Raw genomic sequence first — 22,130 nt, 5'->3', positions numbered from 1 at the left:
AGGTGTTTTGTCACGGTCCGAGCAGCTCCCCCCGTCGGAGGTTCGAGCCCTCCCTCGGGTAAGGGGATGTGTTGTCCATAGCGTAAGTTAGTTGTAAGTTAGATTAAGTACTATGTGCGGTTAGTGATCGATAACCTAAGCAGTCTGGTCCCATAAGATCTTACCACACAAAAATCTCATCCAACCACATGATTTTCTTACATTGCTCCGCACTCCAAGTTTTATGGTTTCTGTACCACTTTTTCCTGTTATGGGCAATTACTTCACTGAAGAGTGGTTGTGGAATCCCTGCCCGACCTCCAGTTTCCTGTAGTTCACAACTACACAGAAGTTGTTTTTCCAACGACTGACGCTCGAGAGGTCTTGAAGACATTGCAACAGATGCCGTTCATGTCAAATACAACTGCGTAACATACAGGATTGACTACCAACGGTATTTATGTCCAAGCAAGCATTTCTCGCGGTTTATCCCTATCTTTGTCCAACTCTTGTACGTTCCACAGATGGCAAGACCGACAGCAGAGTCGCATACTAATGTCGTTCGCAACATACTATTTATTTTCCATCAGCTCAAAACAGTCGCACTCCTTTCTTCCTATTAAAAACCGAAAGCAAAACAAAACTAGGGAAAATGTATCATAGAGAGAGCAAATAGTTCGAAGAAATTAGTACCCAGGACTTCCCTTCAAGTTGTGAAGTCCTGTACCGGTGGCAAAAGGACGGACACCGAACAACGTTTCGGCAACCTGAATGGACATTGTAGCCAAATTTTTTAATCTTGTCAACTGCTGGGGACACGGAAATTAGTCTTAGATTATCATTAATCTGTTTCCCGTAACAGGACGTACAGATACACTGGATGACTCCGTGTTGATTTCCCGGAATTATGGAGAACGGTAAATTTATCAGTTTGATGTAAGGGGCCGTGGTTCGCAAATGACCGACTCGAAAGTTACAAGAGAATAACGTTGTGATGCTTGCAAGGGATGACATCTGTTATAGCAAGTTTTTTTGCATTCCACAGCTGGGGAGGACCAAAACAAGGAAAAAATTTCCAGTTAACGTGGGGTCGAAACTCAATACCCTAAGGGCCGTGAGCACATAACTCTGCTGTTGTTAAATAACAGCCCTTCTGCTGAACAAATGCTCATAATTCCTAAGACATACATTGTAGAGCCCACATATGCTAGATAATGTTTTATTGCTTTGGTCCATACTATCTCCTCCAAAAATATGGAAAGCAAAGAGCTTGCAGTAGCACAGATCCACTGTCTGAGGTCTCAGAACCTTTTCAACTCTGTCGTTTCCGAACTAGGTACCCTTACTTGAAATTGGTACCTGAAAGCTTCTCCATCAAACCTGAAAGTCTGTCACATTATCACTGAACCACCGAGTACGTCGATGATAATTAATGCCTTCAAGGCAGTACCCACTCCAGTTTGTAACAAACTTAGAAAATATTGCATATTCTCATGCAGAAAACTTGAGAAGCGGTAAAAGTCCTTCTAGTGAAACTGATCCGCCGGCATCAGCATACCAGTATGTAGAAAGTGAGACAGTAGACAGTTCATTTCCTAGAACTTAATAAACGCCAAAATCATGATGAATTAATGTCGCATTTGCCAATAAATATACCACAATGACTGATATGGAAGATTCTAGACGTAAACGCAGGACAGTCTATAAGACGCTAACTAGAGACTTCCAGCCTCTCCCAGATTAAATGTTCCGCATTCCTTGTTTTAAGTGGCCTACAAAAATCGCCCTTTCTGTTCTTTAAACCATTTGTGCAGAAAATTCGTAACCTCTAACAGCTTCTAGTTGAAATATATTACAGAAATGAATTAGAATTTCTCTTCCGCATTCCTACCGCATTCCTTACCCCTTCCTTCTACTCCCTCTCCCACTTCCGCGTTCCAGTCTCTCAGGATATTACATTATCATCTCTTTTACATAATGAATAGCGTGTTGAATATTTAAGTATACTTACTTTATCTCTTGATCTTCCGCTTGTGGCGTCGGCATGTATACCTGAACTTTTGTTCATGGCGTTGGTTGACCTTGATTCTGACGAGAGCAAACCTATCACTGAACTGCTCATTGTAACTCACTCTCTGCCCTACCTTCCTATTAATAACGTATCTTCCTTGCGTTATACGATTTTATGCTGTTGTCTACACTACCTTATATTCATCTGACTACGAATCCGTTCCATTTCATTCAACTCACCGCCGTTGTATGTACATAGATTAGATGTTTTCTTTTCTCTTTCAATGTGAGACACTGGACGAAATTTCAAATGTTGGATATTGGGGATGCGACATCAACTTAAATAACGGTAACGATGTGTAGAATAAAATCAACAAATTTCAGCAAATATGTGTAATTTAAAATAAAACTTTAAGGACAAGGCGAGGAAAGACACGAAGTCTTGCGCTATGCAGTGAATCCTGGACTAAAAAATCCATTGTATGTAATGAAACGAAATATGTAAAAGGTTGATCAGGAAATGATCTTACGATAACAAAGGAGAATGTACGAGAACAATTAGGAATAATTAATTTAAACGACAAAGTGCAAGAATGTAAGGAAAGTATGGAGGCAAACGTATGGAAGAAGATAAAATTTTTGTCAGTGAAAACAATTACAAGTCCTCAGGAAAAAGAGACATTCGAGAGGAGAACAGTCTTAAAAATGTGAAGTCTGAAGGGCAATCCTACATTGAATTCTTCGAAGTACGCTCATATTCAGAAAAAAACTAGAGATAGGACATTAATGTTCAGAGCGCATGAACATTAGTATGTTATGCAGAACTGATTAACCTCTCAACCATATAGGCCCAGGGATTCAAGTTCTACATCAATATCTTGGCGCAGTTCGACACCTTATCCGAAAGTCATTGCAGGACAGACCTGCGTCCTCCTCAGCTCTGGCGAAACAGCGGAACATTTTCAACATAGCGTGACACTCCGTTGTCGTTTATTATGGTACGGGCTACGTGCGTGTTGTCCACTTCTCAGCCCATCATTGACGAATTTGTAGAAGCATGTCAGACGTTAACAGTATATGCAAGGGTAGCATTCATCTCACACTAGGTGAGGAGAACCCTATGTCATAGTGACGTAACGCTACGTCATCGTGACGTAAATAAACCTAAATCGGCTACATGAGTACGTATATCGATCTTTGCAGTTGTAGCACAGAGGTTCAACCGATAACGTGAAAGCTAAATGAAAATTGACGTGTACAAACGAAGTTAGAGCAGTTGTGTGGTACGCTCATCCCAGTTATTAAGCTGGAATCCTAACAATTTTGGATATTATTGTGTGTTTCTTGAACATAATGAATGTCTGAACAAAGGAACCATAACGAAAGTAAAGAAAGAAACGCTTGCAGTAATATTTTTTTTTATATCCGATGAATCGCATATAAATCATATGGACAGAAACATGAAATAATTATTAAGCTGTAATCGAAAGAATTTGGGATGTGATTGGATATTCAATGAACATAACGAAAGAAAAGACAAGTTTGTAGTTATTTTTTAAAAATCCCATGAGTCGTGCATGATTGTATCGACAGAAACGTGAAATAATTAATTATTAAGCTGTAATCCCAAGGATGTGAGATCTTATTGTTTCTTTCATGAACATAATGAATATCTGAACGAAGGAACCATAACCACAACGAAAGTAAAAAAGGCGAGTAGTCATTTTTTTTAAAAAAAATCCAATTAACAGTTGATAACTCATATGGATAGAAACGTGAAATAGAGAGAAATTAAAGTCTTCCGTATTTTTATAAAAGCCAATGGATTGTACATAATTCTTCTGGACAGAAACGTTAAACCGAGAAATTACTGTGGTTCCAAAGATAATTCCGAATGTTGCTAGAATTTTAATTTTGCCTACATGTTGCAGATCAACTTAGAAAATTTTGCTCTTCAGAAATAAATTATTATTAATGATTATAATCTATAATGTAACCTGTTTATAACACTTGTCACATTTTATATGCTGTATACTGTGACAAAACAATGATATTTCGTCTATAATTCTTACTCACATTTCAATATTTAAGCAGTATCAACTATAAGAAAGTAAGTTTTCTAGTAGTTGCCGAATGATGTTGAACAGTGACTGTCACAATTGGTGAGTTACTTGACAAAATAACCTCAACAGCCCACAGTTTTTAGCAGCACTATGTGAAGTTTCATATGCGATAGTGGAATACCGTCTTTGATTATTCTCTTAATAGACATGGTACAAATTTTGGTGGTGTCTGGCATGATTACTATAGCTATTTCCATATTGCCCAAGAATCATCCAAAAAGTAGCTAAAAATGGCGACAGCACTCACTGCTTTCAGTTGCTTAAAATGCTGGTAAACGTGACTTGCATCTCATTGTTTTTTCACAGTATACAACGTATAAAGAAAAATAATGACGTGTTATAACAGGTCAGTATATTATAATCATCCGCAATAATTTATTTCTGAGGAGCAAAAGTTTCTGTGCTGATCTACAGCATGAAGGAAAAATAAAAATTCCTGTCAAATTCGGAATTATCGTTGGAATCACATGAATTTTTAAGGTTAACGTTTCTGCCCAAAAGAATTATGTACAATCTATTGGCTTTTATAAAAATACGAAGCATTTTAATTTCTCTCTATTTCACGTTTCTATTCACATGATTTATGCACAATTAATCGGATTTTTAAATAAATTACTACTCGCTTGTTTTGACTTCCGTTGTGGTTATGGTTCCTTCGTTCAGACATTCATTACATCAAGAAACAAACAATAACATCCTAAGTAGTTGAGATTACAGCTTAATAAGTAATTCAACTGGAATGAGCATACCACACAACTGCTTAACTTCGACTGTACAGGTCTGTTTACGTTATTGGTGCAACCTCTGTGGTTCAACTGCAAAGATCAATAGACGTACTCATAAAGTCGATTTAGCTTCATTTACGTCATGATGACACAGCGTTACGTTACTATGACATAGGGTCCTCCTCACCTAGCATGAGATGAAGGCTACCCTATATGGAACGACGTGACTGTAGAGAGGAAAGTCATCAAACAGTGTTTTCGGACGAATCCGTATTCTGCTTGTTTAAAGAATGATTTTGGTTCGCGCGTACAGGAGGAGCGGATCACAGTGACTGCATTCGCAGAAGGCATACAACGCCAGCTCGAGGCCTTATGGTGTGGGATGGTATTGTATACTACGACAAAACACAGTTTTTGTATGACTAGGGCACTGCGAATAATGTCACGTACGTACATCCTGCGACCCGTAGCCCTGGCCATAACCTTTTTGTAAAACACCCCAGACGCCATTCTTCAGCAAGCCACTTCCCGACCGCATGTTGCTGCACGAAGACTTGCCTTCTTGGTTACACAGGTTTTCGGACTTTTGCCATGGCCCGCCAGATCACCAAACTGGTCGCCAGTCGGAAATGTGTGGGATATGGAGAAGCAACTGGCGCAGTGCTGTGACGCATTACCGACCACCACAGATGACTTCGGAAGCAGCATGTATGGCTATATCACAGGATATCATTCGCACCTTATATGCGTCGATGCCGTCACGCATGGAACAAGTTATCAGAACCCTGTACCTACTTGGCAACAGGTCATATTGAACCGATTTCTATAAAACATATTAATGCACATATCCTATGAATGTATATGTCCTATCCCTCTCTGTCTACTGTCTCTCTCTCTCTCTCTCTCTCTCTCTCTCTCTCTCTCTCTCTCTCTCTCTCTCTCTCTCTCTCTCTTTTGTTTTATTTATTTATTTATTTATTTATTTATTTTTTTTGTAAACAAGAGTTTAACTCTACCTCTGACCTACCTTCGTGTTCATAACGAGTCATCTCCCGCTGCCGATCGGAGCGTGGGCCGTGCGTGCTATCCGAGTAACTTCCTGGCACCGCACAGCCTTTGTAGGCGCTGCGAAGTTGGCTACCGCTCGTCCTTCCGGTAGGCGCTGACGGGCTTTCCTCTCAGAGCAGCCGTGCGACACTACACGTCTCCTGGACTGATAGCGGGGTCTCAGGAAATCTCCTACACGGCCGTGTTGCCGCCGACTGGCTCTCATTGGTAGACTTCTTACTAACAAGGTGACTTGGGACGGTATCGATCTGCTCCAGTTTCTGTGCGGTGCAAAAGTTTGCGTAGCGGGGGAGTTCCTGTGTCTTGTAGGGCCCCATGTCGGTTCTCTGATTAGTTGCGAAAGTCATTATTTCTGGAATCAGTGAACTGGAATTTGTGTTAATTTGCTTAGTTAACCACGAGCCACTGGCCATACAAATCTACGCAAGTGCATTTTAATCGCTATTATTTTGGCTACTGGCTAACAAACAAATTGCCGTTAAGTTCTTTATTACCCTACTTCACAGCGTAGTTAACGCTAATTCTAGTTATTTCATATTTTGGTATCCATCCCTCTGGTGGTTAATACACTCCTGGTAATTGAAATAAGAACTCCGTGAATTCATTGTCCCAGGAAGGGGAAACTTTATTGGCACATTCCTGGGGTCAGATACATCACATGATCACACTGACAGAACCACAGGCACATAGACACAGGCAACAGAGCATGCACAATGTCGGCACTAGGCTTGCCATGCCATTTCCACCTGGCGCCTCAGTTGGACCAGCGTTCGTGCTGGACGTGCAGACCGCGTGAGACGACGCTTCATCCAGTCCCAAACATGCTCAATGGGGGACAGATCCAGAGATCTTGCTGGCCAGGGTAGTTGACTTACACCTTCTAGAGCACGTTGGGTGGCATGGGACACATGCGGACGTGCATTGTCCTGTTGGAACAGCAAGTTCCCTTGCCGGTCTAGGAATGGTAGAACGATGGGTTCGATGACGGTTTGGATGTACCGTGCACTATTCAGTGTCCCCTCGACGATCACCAGAGGTGTACGGCCAGTGTAGGAGATCGCTCCTCACACCATGATGCCGGGTGTTGGCCCTGTGTGCCTCGGTCGTATGCAGTCCTGATTGTGGCGCTCACCTGCATGGCGCCAAACACGCATACGACCATCAATGGCACCAAGGCAGAAGCGACTCTCATCGCTGAAGACGACACGTCTCCATTCGTCCCTCCATTCACGCCTGTCGCGACACCACTGGAGGTGGGCTGCACGATGTTGGGGCGTGACCGGAAGACGGCCTAACGGTGTGCGGAACCGTAGCCCAGCTTCATGGAGACGGTTGCGACTGGTCCTCGCCGATACCCCAGGAGCAACAGTGTCCCTAATTTGCTGGGAAGTGGCGGTGCGGTCCCCTACGGCACTGCGTAGGATCCTACGGTCTTGGCGTGCATCCGTGCGTCGCTGCGGTCCGGTCCCAGGTCGACGGGCACGTGCACCTTCCGCCGACCACTGGCGACAACATCGATGTACTGTGGAGACCTCACGCCCCACGTGTTGAGCAATTCGGCGGTACGTCCACCCGCCCTCCCGCATGCCCACTATACGCCCTCGCTCAAAGTCCGTCAACTGCACATACGGTTCACGTCCACGCTGTCGCGGCATGCTACCAGTGTTAAAGACTGCGATGGAGCTCCGTATGCCACGGCAAACTGGTTGACACTGACGGCGGCGGTGCACAAATGCTGCGCAGCTAGCGCCATTCGACGGCCAACAACACGGTTCCTGGTGTGTCCGCTGTGCCGTACGTGTGATCATTGCTTGTACAGCCCTCTCGCAGTGTCCGGAGCGAGTATGGTGGGTCTGACACACCGGTGTCAATGTGTTCTTTTTCCCATTTCCAGGAGTGTAATTAATACGGATGAAACCGATTTGTAGCTACGCTAGTTTAGATTGTAGTTGCTAATGATTCCTGCAGTTTTGTGTGAATTTTTACAACGGTTTCAAGATAGTTGAGAGATAATACTTTGAGTAAATACAAGGAAGGCATTAATCTGCAATCTTGAGCTAATCTTTCAAGCTGTGAGCGAGCATTTATTTGATTAAAAATAAATTCACTAAAGGGTTTAATTTTTCGTTCTTGAGCTATAGTTACTGGATTTTGAACTGACGGAGTTGCGTTTCGTTTTAGCTATATGTGCATGTGGTTCCTCTATTGAATGATGAACATACTTGTAAATGATAACTAGATGCACAGCCCTTCTGGGTGGTATTTGATTCGATTTTTAGTGTAAATAAATGATTTTTGAAATTTGCGGACGCCTTTCAACCCGACATCGCCACTCCGAATCCTTGTTCCGGTACGCATTTCACATCACTGACCTCCAGATACTAGACTGTCCCTTTACATTTCGCTTTCCTGATTTCGTGGTTTCCACTTTGATAACGTCGCTGCTGAGCTCGCATAAGCTCCATCCACTTCCTTCCTTTCTAGCTTCCCTGTCACGTTTAATATCCGCGTAGAATGTTTTTCTTTTTGTTGTGGTTGGCAGGAGCGCCAACCCGTATAACTAAAGGAGGCCGAAATGTACGCGTTTTAGCTCACGCAGGCTGGCGTGAGGTCTGGAACATGACAAGGGAATTATAATTGAGAAAAACGGACGTAGCTGGTGGAATACTTAACTTTAATCCATTAATGGAGAACGTCGCTCTTTATGGTACATGATTCACAATATCAATAGTACGGATACTGGCGCCTTGCTAGGTCGTTGCAAATAACGTAGCTGAAGGCTATGCTAACTACCGTCGCGGCAAATGAGAGCGTAGAAGTCAGTGAACCATCGCTAGCAAAGTCGGTTGTACAACTGGGGCGAGTGCTAGGAAGTCTCTCTAGACCTGCCGTGTGGCGGCGCTCGGTCTGCCATCACTGATAGTGGCGACACGCTGGTCCGACGTATACTACCGGACCGCGGCCGATTTAAAAGGCTACCACCTAGCAAGTGTGGTGTCTGGCTGTGACACCACACTTTTCGTGGCTGTTTACTCTTGTATTTCACCATTTTGATGTAATCGAAATGTGTCACGTAGAGTGACAGGGCATCTGTGAGCGTTCCTCTATACTGTAAGAACATTGGATCACAGGATGGCGAACTGCAGAATGGCAGCCGTCAGCTGTAAAGTTAAGAGTAGACGCTACACATGTTTGTTCCTTAATAAAACGTCAGAAACCCACGTGGCAAACTGCCGAGCAAATAACCAAGCAATCAAAACTGACTCCATAGCGGAGCTCCCTCGTACGACTGCGCGCAGCATTGCAGCTTGACCGCCAGCACAAATCGTGTGAGACTCAGAGCGCTGGGTTCGTCCACAATGATATACCAGGAGTGGCCGGTCCGGTAGCATGTTTCCGTACTTCTGAGAATTCTTCCATTAATCTGCCATGTACGCAAAACTGAAATCGTTAAGCCGTAATGGGGAGATATCATCAGAAGTGAAGTATAATAGCCGGCCGCGGTGGTCTCGCGGTTCTAGGCGCGCAGTCCGGAACCGTGTGACTGCTACGGTCGCAGGTTCGAATCCTGCCTCGGGCATGGACGTGTGTGATGTCCTTAGGTTAGTTAGGTTTAAGTAGTTCTAAGTTCTAGGGGACTAATAACCACAGCAGTTGAGTCCCATAGTGCTCAGAGCCATTTTTTGAAGTATAATAGGACTGTTATTATTCACGGAATGTGTATACCTGATAGATGCGATTTTAACTTCCTCACACATTACACAACGGAACCTCCGCCACATACCACATACCATATGAATGGCCGGCCGTTGTGGCCCAGCGGTTCAAGGCGCTTCAGTCCTGAACCACGCTGCTGCTACGGTTGCTGGTTCGAATCGTGCCTCGGGTATGGATGTGTGTGATGTCTTTAGGTTAGTTAGGTTTAAGTAGTTCTAAGTCTAGGGGACTTATGACCTCAGACGTTAAGTCCCATAGTGCTTAGAGCCATCTGAACCATACGAATGTTTGCAAAACACTGGCGCAATGACTTAAAATTACAGTTCTGATTCCTTCTCCCATCAACTCTGAGGCATGACCTACAATGAAGTTTTCCATAGGAAAATACAAAGCACGATTCGAAAATCAATGACGGCTTTATTTATTTCATTAGCGTTCGTAATTCAAATGAGCGTGTCCCCCCCCCCCCCCCCCGGATGCTATGTGGTCGGCGCGACAGAATGGCAATCCTTAGGCCCAGGGTTCGATTCCCGTGTCGGTCGGAGATTTTCTCCGCTCAGGGACTGGGTGTTGTGTTGTCCTAAACATCACCATTTCATTGCTATCGTCCCTCAAGTCGACGTAGTGGCATCAAATCGAAGGACTTGCACCCTGCCAACGGTCTACCCGACGGGAGGCCCTAATGACACTACATTTACATTTTACGCAAATGAGCTACGGACTGACCGATTTACGACATCGTGTCAAAATATCTGTGACGAAGATGTTAGCAGCCGAACATCCATCACCAATGATAAATTAATAGTAATAGCAGCAGCACCCCAAATCTTAATTCCTTAGAGGTTTCCTGCATTTACTTTTATTTCTGTGATGTATAATTTAGAACCAGAAGAGGGATTGCTACGCGCAGGTGACTTCAGACAATGTCCCACCTCCCACACCTGTTTCCCCAGTTGTACACAACGCTGATAATATTTCTTGCTGACGCTGTGCTAGGAATCATTTGACCACTCACAGCTTGGTATCGATCTAAACACTATTTCTACCTTGCGCTGCATGTCAGGGATGAGTCCGGAGAGTATTCACAATGTCAAGAGATAGTGATGTCGATTTCACATACAGGGTTATAACGGCTGATCCCACGGTATGTAAACAGCCTCAGTCGCAGCGGTGATGTTCCTGACATCTAGAACGGTTTGCAATAAATGTCCCAAATGTCGCAATAAATCTCAGAATAATATTGATTTTCTTCGCATTCTATGGAATCATGCTTTTGCTATGCAAGGCAATAGCAAAGTTTTCACGCTGTTCGTTTTGTGTTGTCAGATGGACTCCGGCAGCCCGATGGACGTGGACGGCGAGGTGGTGGGTCTGGCCTCGTGGCAGCAGGGCTGCGGCCTGCAGGGCTACCCCACCGTCTACACCAGGGTCTCCGCCTTCATCGACTGGATCGAAGAAAACAAGAAATGAGAGCACGCAGTATGACTGAGGATTTCTCGTTTCCTACAATAACAATAAAGTAGAAGGCGTAACATGAATTTCTGCTTGTTTCCATTTCTTTAGCGATCTGGGCTACTACTTGGAGTAAGGCTTTTTCCTGTGGTTCTTCGTATCAAGGCTTTGTCAAATTGTTCACAAGTTTCAATTATTTTTTTCAGAAATGAAAGCGGGATGAAAGCTTATACGTTATCTCGACAATCCTTCCAGAGTGATTGACGGCAGCGTGGAGTAGCCGCGCTGGTTGAGGCGCCTTGCCACGGTTCGTGAGGCTCCCCCCCGTCGGAGGTTCGAGTCCTCCCTCGGGCGTGTGTGTTGTTCTTAACATAAGTTACTTTAAGATAGATTAAGTAGTAGTGTGTAAGCCTACGGACCGATCTCAGTTTGGTCCCATAGGTCCTTACCACAAAATTCCAAAAAAGTGATTGACGACGAAATTCTTCGACAACAAAACAACAAAACTACAAGGACAGTTTCTTTTTTAAGCTTCGATTGGTCGCGAAGTGGAAACCATGGTACAATAATTTAGAAATGTTTTATTTGCAACTTTCCTGATGTTTTTCCACAAAGTAGCCGGGCCCTAATAACATCGGCTTGAGTGCCCGTAAGCTCCAAACACACATAGGCACAAAGTCGCCAAGCGGACTTAAATATTTGACGTTGCCATATGAGCAACAGAAGAGTAAGCAATCAAAGACCTTAAACCAACCTGACGAAAACAAATATAACTACGTGTTACCAGCTATCCAATACCCTCGTGAAAGAAGGTAGCCACCCACCCATTTCGCCAATCCTCTACGATGGTCTACTGCACGTTGTCTGTGTCAAGATGCTTTTCTCGCAGCCTTTGGCTCATACGAGTTAAGAGATGAAAATCAGAAGGAGCAAAATCCGGTCTGTATGGTGCGCGATCAGACACTTCCCATCGAAGAGGCTGCAGCAGGTTCTCTGTTGCAGCTGCTTCAAATTTCCGGCACCAGTGCCACACTTGGCTGTCATGCGTGGCTGGTTATTGTAGGCTGCATGAAATCAGGCGTAACCCCCAGAACCAGATAGCGCGCTTGGCGGGAGATACTGTTCTTCTAGGCATCTTTACGCGCTGACTGTGAGCCTAGAGGTGAGAAGTGCGGCGTGATGCGATCTATACTCATATTAGAGACACTGTGCAACATAACTCCACAAACATTCATCGGATTTGAAGTGTGGTTTTAATTTCCCAACTGATCGGACATTGAATAAAAAGCCGTCGTACCAAAATTTATTTTGAAACTTCCTGCCAGATTAAAACAAGACCGTGGCTTGAACGTGAGCCCTTTGCCTTCGTGGGCAAGTGCTGGGTGTCGACTGATCTATGGAACCACGGACAGTCCGCCTGGATGTATCAGATCAGCATACCCACCACTACAGAGCGAAAATTAACTGTGTTAAAATTACTTTATTACCGAATCACACCCAGCGTTTGAATCTTAGTTCTCGGAATTCGGTTTAGACATGTTTTAAGGAAATTAATTTTACCAACAAATGCATACATTTTATACAATTATCGTTAGCTCTGTCATCATCGTCGTCCGTTCACAAAGCCGGCTGCCTCGACGTAGTTCGAAGGTGACGCACTGTGGAAGTTCGTATTAACTTCACTCCTTAGGCTGACACTTTACACGTGATGGGGATTTGATGAGCATTTCGTTGCGACATAATATAGTTTCATAGCGTTTTCAGCTGCAGAGAACAACAAAAAATGTGATTTGTACATGAAACTACCACACTGTAAGACTATACGCATAATCATAAGGCAACAAAAACCATATAATGTAGTTAGAGTACTTATAACAACATGTAAACTGGAAAAGTGGAGAATATCTGCAGTAATCTCGAATGCGGAGCTACCTTTTCTGCTATGGTCCGTAAAAGGTTATCTCTATCAACTATAAATAAATAATACTCTTGTGATGGGAATGTTATTAGAAATCTGAAATCGAAGTACGTTGCTGTCATTTCTGTAGTGCAAGCGAATTTAGCTTTATCGTCGACTATCAGTACGATCAGATCCTATTATACAGTGCACTCTCATCAGTGCTGAAACTGTAATAAAGCGGGCGCAACTTCAGTCTTTATGCCTTTCAGTGAATTTATTTTGTTTTGTTTGTAATAATTCTAACAAAAAACAATAGACGATCTTACGTCATTTCAGCGAAGTTATTCTCAGGAAATTTTGAAATGTGCTGGTGGATGTAGATTATTCTGGGTACTGGTAACTAATTCGGAGTCTCTTCGCGTATTTATAAGCGGACGGGAATCCACATGTGTGTTAGTGCGACCCACTGCATGGTGTTTGGAAGGTTGGCTGTGTCTTGTACTTACAACTGAAATTCAAGTGAAATAATGATTTATTCAAGACGTTAATCTCTGTGCTGCCTCGATCTACCCTGTCGTACTACACACAGCCCTGGATCGTAGTATATGAAATACTGAATATCAGGTTACTCAAATTCAATAACTGAAATGTACCTCAGTATAAATCCATTTATTAACTACTGTAAGTGTTACATATCATTTTCAATAGGCATCTTTATCAAGCTCTTCCACAGGCTGATGTGAAATTCATTATTCACAAAATTATTGCAATGGCCACTATTCAGTCAATTTACGTTAAGAATACACAAAAGTTCCAACAATATTTAGTGCAAGAAATATTAATAAATTTCGGTACTACTACACTTCAGTTATGGTATCAGTGTTTGTCATTAAATGATTGATGCCTTATGTGGATATTGACAGACGATTATTTGATACTGGGTAGCGAATTGCAACAAGAAACCCGAATGTCGATATTTAAATTTTGCAAGTAGCTCTGTTTTACCTCATGAGCTGCTAGTGAAATCGTGAATGTGACTGATTGATTTCGAGCTTTCCATTCGGCGACGGGTCCAAAGTGAAACATAGAAAAATCTACACTGGACCTCGGTCAGATGGTAAAAATGGCTGTGAGCACTATGCGACTTAACTTCTGAGGTCATCAGTCGCTTAGAACTTAGAACTAATTAAACCTAGCTAACCTAAGGACATCACACACATCCATCATGCCTGAGGCAGGAATCTAACCTGAGACCGTAGCGGTCGCTCGGTTCCGGACTGTAGCGCCTAGAACCGCACGGCCACTCCGGCCGGCGAACCTCGGTCAACCTTTGTTTCACATTTCAAGATAAACAAGAAACAATGATCCTTTAATTTAATTTATGGAAAATAGCGGAGATTGTAAGCAATGTAGAGCAAATTACAGTTTTTTTACTCATTGATTGCTACACAACTCATCTTACAAGAGTGTACAATAAATAAGAAATCAAATCATTGTTGCTAAAGTGATCAGTAACAATTCATAAATGAAAAAAATCTGTTAACTTATGCATATCAAATCATTTGGCAGTTTTAACTGTTTATGACTGCAAGTTTTGAGTGCAGTGTCTTGTCATTGCATGAGACATATTGGTGAACATGATAGTGTTGTGGTATAAAACCTTGGATTTTAAGATTTGCAACATTAGTAGGACATCGTGACAATGTCACCTGAACTGGAAGAATGGGCGTAATGGATCTTACGTTGCAGGTGATGGTCATCCTTCGCGATATCGGCAGGATGTAGGATGGTCAGGAATCAGTTATATTATCGGAATGCAAAATCACGCTGAAAACACCGTGCCTGCTGTTGTTGCACTCATATGTGAAACATAGTCGGATGACGTGACTTCATAGGCTTCCTCTGTGTAATACGTCTGGAAAGTCTCCTCGGATTTGCTGCCAGATCCTGAAATGAACTTACTTCAATATTTCCGCAAACCATCTGTTCCCCATCTTCAGGAGAACGCTGCTGATGCTGCTGAGTCCCACTGAGAACTGATGCCAAGGCTTTTTTTTCCTTTATTGTGTTTCAGTGCACCATATGGGGCGGGCTGGCAGCAGCATATGCGCTGCTCTTCAGCCGAAAGACAATACTTACACAAACAAGACATTTAAAATAACAGAATGGAGAAAATATGGCGTAGATACATGTAAAAAAAGAATGGGGAACAGTGTAGAAGAGAACAGGCAAGATAGGGAGGACAGTAAAACGGAAATAAAAACCGTAAAAAATCTGCGCACACAAAGGAAAACCACACACTGGATCATAAAAGTATCGACGGACGGCGTAGCACATAACAATCACTGACAATGACACTATGTACAAGTCCAGCACACAACTAAATTCTCAGGACTTGACAAACAGGGGAACAGCACCAAACACCACACTGGTGTAGTACACTGAGGATGATGAGCAAACAGAGATGATGTGACAGAGGCATACAGACAAGGGAGGAGGAAAGAAGTGAGGGATGGGAGGAGGGTGGGGAGAGGAGGGAAGGAGGGTAGGAGGGAGGGAGGGGAGGAGAGGGAAGGAGAAGGGAAGGAGGCAGGGAGGGGAGGAGAGGGAAGGAGAAGGGAAGGAGGGAGGGAGGGGAGGAGATACGGGGACACGGGCGGTGGCTGTGCTGAAGACCGAGAAGGGAAGGACGTGGGAGTGAAGCATTCATGGAAGGGGAGCAGGGACTCAGGGAGGGAAGGAGAACAACTCTGGGAGAAGGAGGGGAGAGAAAAAATGAGGGGGGGCCCTGGGGATGGGAGGAACAAGGCCAGGTTACAGTTGGAAGAGAGGGTAGATGTCACAGCGAAGTTCAACATCTGGGTGGGGGAGGTGCTGGAAATTGCCTTAATGAAGGACATGGTGTGGAGCTGGAGAGAGGGAGGGATACAGCAATAGAGGCGCAGCAACGGGTGGGGGGAGGGGAGAAAGAAGGAGGAACCCATGTGGTGGTGGGGGGGGGGGGGGGATCAAGCCTGCGGACAGTGTAAAGGATACAGAGATGTTGAAGGAGGAGGAGGAGGTGGAGAAAGGGAATGAGGTCATACGGGAGCCATGTTGGGGGATGCCTAGGCTGTAGATCATAGTCCTATATAGGCATCTGTACTGTACACGGCGCGTGCGCCGCCCACCACTGTTGCTGCCCTCCAAGACTGGACAGGTGGCGCCGGCCTTAGTGGAACATCGGCGGCAAAAATATATCGCACTCAGAGACTATTTTCAAATACTCGGACTGGCAGCACCAGAGAACGTTATAATTTGATACAGGATAAAGCAGGGTTGACTGCCTTGTTATCAGGAATGAATACATGGAATGGCCTATGAGTATGTTTCAATAATCTCTTCTCTACTAACATGCTTCACCTGAACATCTATGCGAGCGTTTGCACATTGCAAATTACCGAGAGTTGACTGGATACTCTGATTAACTTGCTGAGTGATTCGTTCTTCTTCCAGATTTGCCCACGCATTTAGTCTGGTTGCGAAGTGCTGTTTTTGCTCTTCAGACTTGGCGTTAATGACTGTTCGTGTCTTGTGTTTATATTTGCTATTTGCTTTGCAAGGTGGAATACCGCGTAATCTAAACTTTACTGCCGGATTCTTATTTCGTTCACGATGGTAAACACGCTTTTAATTTCCAGAGGAAACTGTTCTTCAACTTTGCGCGACTCAGCTGTTTCATTGGCTGTTCCGTCTCTTGACTGGTGAAGTCTGCTGCTGTGCATTAGCAGCTACACTCTGTTGGTACGAAGATTATCTTGTCTAACTGCCAATAATTTGAGTTACTGATAAATGTTCGCTGCTGCTTCAGTATCCTCTTCTATTTCGTCTATGGCCTGAGTATTCAATAGCTGTAGGATCTCCATTCTAAACTGCGAGCGAGTTCTCACCCTAACACATAAACAATGCACTGAATATTGAAATCTGTTCTGACCTTAATACTGACGCTCAAAACTTAAATATAAGACAAGAACAAGAAATCATGCAGAACAATGACATAAAGCGTAATATTAAATTCTTCGTTGAAGAATTATTCAGAGGACATGAAGCCAACTGAACACTATCAATAATAGATAAACATAAAAATACTCTACCACACGCATTAATGAAAGTACATTACATTGAAGATAGTCAACATGCTTGTGCTTGAAACGTAACAGTCGTGTTTGGGGCTCATAAAAGGGACGCAGTTTCATCTACGGTAAACGTATTTGTTCCACAGCATGGTGCATGGAACTAAATACAATACACAGATCAGCACAATTCCAGTAATGTATAACACCAAAGTTCTGACACCGACGGCGCCAGTAATATGTTATCTCTAATATGTAATTACAAATAAATAATATTTTTGTATGGAAATCATGTATGGAATATGAAATCGAAGCACACTCCTGGAAATTGAAATAAGAACACCGTGAATTCATTGTCCCAGGAAGGGGAAACTTTATTGACACATTCCTGGGGTCAGATACATCACATGATCACACTGACAGAACCACAGGCACATAGACCTCACGCCCCACGTGTTGAGCAATTCGGCGGTACGTCCACCCGGCCTCCCGCATGCCCACAATACGCCCTCGCTCAAAGTCCGTCAACTGCACATACGGTTCACGTCCACGCTGTCGCGGCATGCTACCAGTGTTAAAGAGTGCGATGGAGCTCCGTATGCCACGGCAAACTGGTTGACACTGACGGCGGCGGTGCACAAATGCTGCGCAGCTAGCGCCATTCGACGGCCAACACCGCGGTTCCTGGTGTGTCCGCTGTGCCGTGCGTGTGATCATTGCTTGTACAGCCCTCTCGCAGTGCCCGGAGCAAGTATGGTGGGTCTGACACACCGGTGTCAATGTGTTCTTTTTTCCATTTTCAGGAGTGTATTTGAAGTGACTAGGACGTTTTGCCCATCGATGAAGATAAGTTGAAATCATTATAACAACACAAACACCAAGTCTCCGAGCGAAGAAGATCAACGATCAGGCCGGTTATTGCACCTGGGTGCCTGTACTCTGTAGTCACCGACGATGAGAAGCACTGTCTAGCTGGTTCATACAGTTGTTGGGAAGACAACTTCATCTTCGTCGAGGTCTAACATTCTTTCCATTCTTCTGTAAACAATAATTGTCAGCATTTTGAAGTAATGATTGGCGAAAAGACATTTATGTAATTTTCACATATTTTAGCACCTCTTTTTGTTTGTTTTGCTTGTTCAATATTTGAATTATTGCAGTTTTCTTCAAGTATGTCAATCTCCACAGAAGTCTTGCATACCGAAGGAATAGTTTTTTCGTGTTACGTTCCCTCAAACATCTCATAATTCTCCAAATGTCGTCTATTGCGAGTGCCTTCTTTCGATTTAAGTCCTACAGTACTCTGTTAAATTCCATATTTCAGTTCAGTATTCTTCGCAGCTGTGCTTAGGACTACGTTAACTTCACAAAGGTAACCCAGCATATGTGTCAGGAAGTTCTTCAAGGTTTAGAAGATGTATTAAACTTTTTTTAAAAAAATTTCACCTTCTTTTCATGATTTCACTTTCATACAACACCTGCACTTACACTATACCCTTTCCCTATCTTCGTGTGTAATTTGAACAAAAGAGTTAGATTATCAATTTTATTACAATCTTGAAAATTATTTTACATAATGTAATATTATTCTGTGCGTGAGCAAAGCGACAGCAATGATACAATGCTAAATCAAATACAACAGCGGTATGCGCTCTGTAATAGACTGTCTGTCATCTGATTGTCATCTGCCAAATTTTCGATATTGGAAAAAAAACTTGCAATATACTACTCCATCTATCAAAATTTCGATGATGGGAGAAAATTTGTCCTATAGTTTTTATTGGAAGGTGAATCATTGAAGATATATAGATTGCTTGGTCCACCATAATCATTCATTCTTGCAGTGTTTATTGTAATAATTTTGTGAGTAACGAATTTCACTTCAACCAATGGGCGAGTTTAATAAAGATTCTTGTTGTAACTGAAAGTGAACAGTTATAGTAATTAATGATAATCATACATGGATTTATACTAGTATACGTTTGAATCATTTACTTTGAATAACCTGATTCTCAGTATTTCCTGTACTCCATTATTTCCTGTACTGAGATCAATGTCTTTATACATCCTGGGTATGTGTACAGGATAACTGGGTAGATCGAAGCAGCACAGTCATTACCTACTTGACTAAATCGTTATTTGACATGAATTTCAGTTGTAAGTACAACCGGCGGCTACCTTTTCATGCGCCATGCAGTGAGTCCCACTAGCACCCATGCGAACTCCCCTCTGCTCATAATTAGGTTGACAGGCTCAGAATTAATTGCAGCTGCCCAAAAAAAACGACTGCTGCCACTCCATTTCACATTTGCGGCAGAATAACTACGCTGAAACGACATAAGATCACTAGTTGTTATTACACCAGAATCATTACAAATCAAATATGAATTCATTGAAAGGTGTAAAGACTGAAGTTAAACGTGCGTTATAAAAGTTTCGGCATTGATGAATGTGCAATATGTGTGGGATTTGATCATACTGATACTCAAAGATAAAGTTAAATCCAGTTGCACTGCTGAGCTCAGTGCAATATACACTCCTGGAAATTGAAATAAGAACACCATGAATTCATTGTCTCAGGAAGGGGAAACTTTATTGACACATTCCTGGGGTCAGATACATCACATGATCACACTGAGAGAACCACAGGCACATAGACACAGGCACCAGAGCATGCACAATGTCGGCACTAGTACAGTGTATATCGACCTTTCGCAGCAATGCAGGCTGCTATTCTACCATGGAGACGATCTTAGAGATGCTGGATGTAGTCCTGTGGAACGGCTTGCCATGCCATTTCCACCTGGCGCCTCAGTTGCACCAGCGTTCGTGCTGGACGTGCAGACCGCGTGAGACGACGCTTCATCCAGTCCCAAACATGCTCAATGGGGGACAGATCCGGAGATCTTGCTGGCCAGGGTAGTTGACTTACACTTTCTAGAGCACGTTGTGTGGCACGGGATACATGCGGACGTGCATTGTCCAGTTGGAACAGCAGGTTCCCTTGCCGGTCTAGGAATGGTAGAACGATGGGTTCAATGACGGTTTGGATGTACCGTGCACTCTTCAGTGACCCCTCGACGATCACCAGAGGTGTACGGCCAGTGTAGGAGATCGCTCCCCACACCATGATGCCGGGTGTTGGCCCTGTTTTCCTCGGTCGTATGCAGTCCTGATTGTGGCGCTCACCTGCACGGCGCCAAACACGCATACGACCATCATTGGCACCAAGGCAGAAGCGACTCTCATCGCTGAAGACGACACGTCTCCATTCGTCCCTCCATTCAATCCTATCGCGACACCACTGGAGGCGGGCTGCACGATGTTGGGGCGTGAGCGGAAGACGGCCTAACGGTGTGCGGAACCGTAGCCCAGCTTTATGGAGGCGGTTGCGAATGGTCCTCGCCGATACCCCAGGAGCAACAGTGTCCCTAATTTGCTGGGAAGTGGCGGTGCGGTCCCCTACGGCACTGCGTGGATCCTACGGTCTTGGCGAGCATCCGTGCGTCGCTGCGGTCCGGTCCCAGGTCGACGGGCACGTGCACCTTCCGCCGACCACTGGCGACAACATCGATGTACTGTGCAGACCTCTCGCCCCACGTGTTGAGCAATTCGGCGGTACATCCACCCGGCGTTCCGCATGCCCACTATACGCCCTCGCTCAAAGTCCGTCAACTGCACATACGGTTCACGTCCACGCTGTCGCGGCATGCTACCAGTGTTAAAGACTGCGATGGAGTTCCGTATGCCACGGAAAACTGGCTGACATTGACGGCGGCGGTGCACAAATGCTGCGCAGCTAGCGCCATTCGACGGCCAACACCGCGGTTCCTGGTGTGTCCGCTGTGCCGTGCGTGTGATCATTGCTTGTACAGCCCTCTCACAGTGTACGGAGCAAGTATGGTGGGTCTGACACACCGGTGTCAATGTGTTCTTTTTTCCATTTCCAGGAGTGTATTTTGAAGCCCCTAACACAACTTAATTTAGCTACATTTGCGCTTGTGTTACAAACACTGAAAAACTTGGAAACACACAGATCAGTAACCTGACATATTTTGAATATTTTCATTGAGTAATTTAATATGCCATTATATTCTGGGATGACTCATATTAAGGGAAGAAAATCTTCATTGGCCAAATCCTGCTGTAAGAGTAATACGTGGTGCTCTACAACACTCGTCATGTAGGCATCTGTTTAAGGAGTTGGGGATTATACTACTGCTTGACAGGATATTTATTCTCTCACGAAGTTTGATGTAAATAACTAATTGCAATTCAAGACCAATAATGATGTACATAATTAAAATACTAGTAAGAAAAATGACAAAGAGAGGTGCACAACAACGCAACTAAGATTTTAGATAACTTACCCGTGATACAAAGTGTCCGACAGGTAGGGAAATTTGAAAACAAAATGGAAAAGTGTGTTTCTGAGAGCTTATTGTATTCCGTAGAAAAATTTCTGCTATTGCGGTGTCTAAGAGGTGGTGGATAGAAACTAATAATTCACATTAGTAAATTTAAAAACAAAAAAATACTAAAATAAATAGAAAGAAAGTTATAAATATACTTCCTGAAATTTTCCTGGCGTACTTTTTCCCCTAACAATTTCGCGTGTGCAGCCGGATTCCGTAGACATTCTTCCACAATATTTTCGCCCAGAGACGTCCGCTCATCTTCAAGCGATTAGCAACTACTGAAGAGCCCAGTTGCGTTCTCGGTATTTATACCGAATCTCACGCGTGTGAAAAGTGCTGGCGTCTTCCGTCGCACGCATCAGGTTATGACACACGCGGGACAGCGGAGTTGTGTGTGCTGCTCTCACTGGCGGAGCTGAGAGATAATCTAATTGCAATGAGTATCAAATGACCCTCTAGATTCAGCTGTGACTGAATAATTTTAATAGTAGGATTCTAATTTTTATGCAGCTGAAAGCTGTTGTCATAGTTTATAATTTTATCGGCAATACGTATTTCCACCGATTCTTTGATTAGTGAATCCCAAAAACTGGAATCTGGAACCAAAACGGTGGTTTTATTGTATT

General features: G+C 43.7%; 1 protein-coding gene across 1 annotated transcript in view; it reads left to right on the top strand.

The window, feature by feature from the left end:
• Positions 1-11,160, top strand: part of LOC126304078 (mite allergen Der f 3-like) — a 66,851-nt gene extending 55,691 nt beyond the window's left edge. Inside the window, exon 6 of the mRNA XM_049991791.1 lies at positions 10,949-11,160. Coding sequence (XP_049847748.1) covers positions 10,949-11,092 — 144 coding nt within the window. The 3' untranslated portion in view covers positions 11,093-11,160. The remainder of the gene's footprint in view (positions 1-10,948) is intronic.
• The last annotated feature ends 10,970 nt before the right edge of the window (positions 11,161-22,130 follow it).

This window comes from Schistocerca gregaria, chromosome 1 (genome assembly GCF_023897955.1).
Source record: "Schistocerca gregaria isolate iqSchGreg1 chromosome 1, iqSchGreg1.2, whole genome shotgun sequence".
Lineage (NCBI taxonomy): Eukaryota > Metazoa > Arthropoda > Insecta > Orthoptera > Acrididae > Schistocerca > Schistocerca gregaria.
The sequence above is the reverse complement of the archived record's forward strand: the minus strand, read 5'-3'. Positions and strand labels throughout refer to the sequence as shown.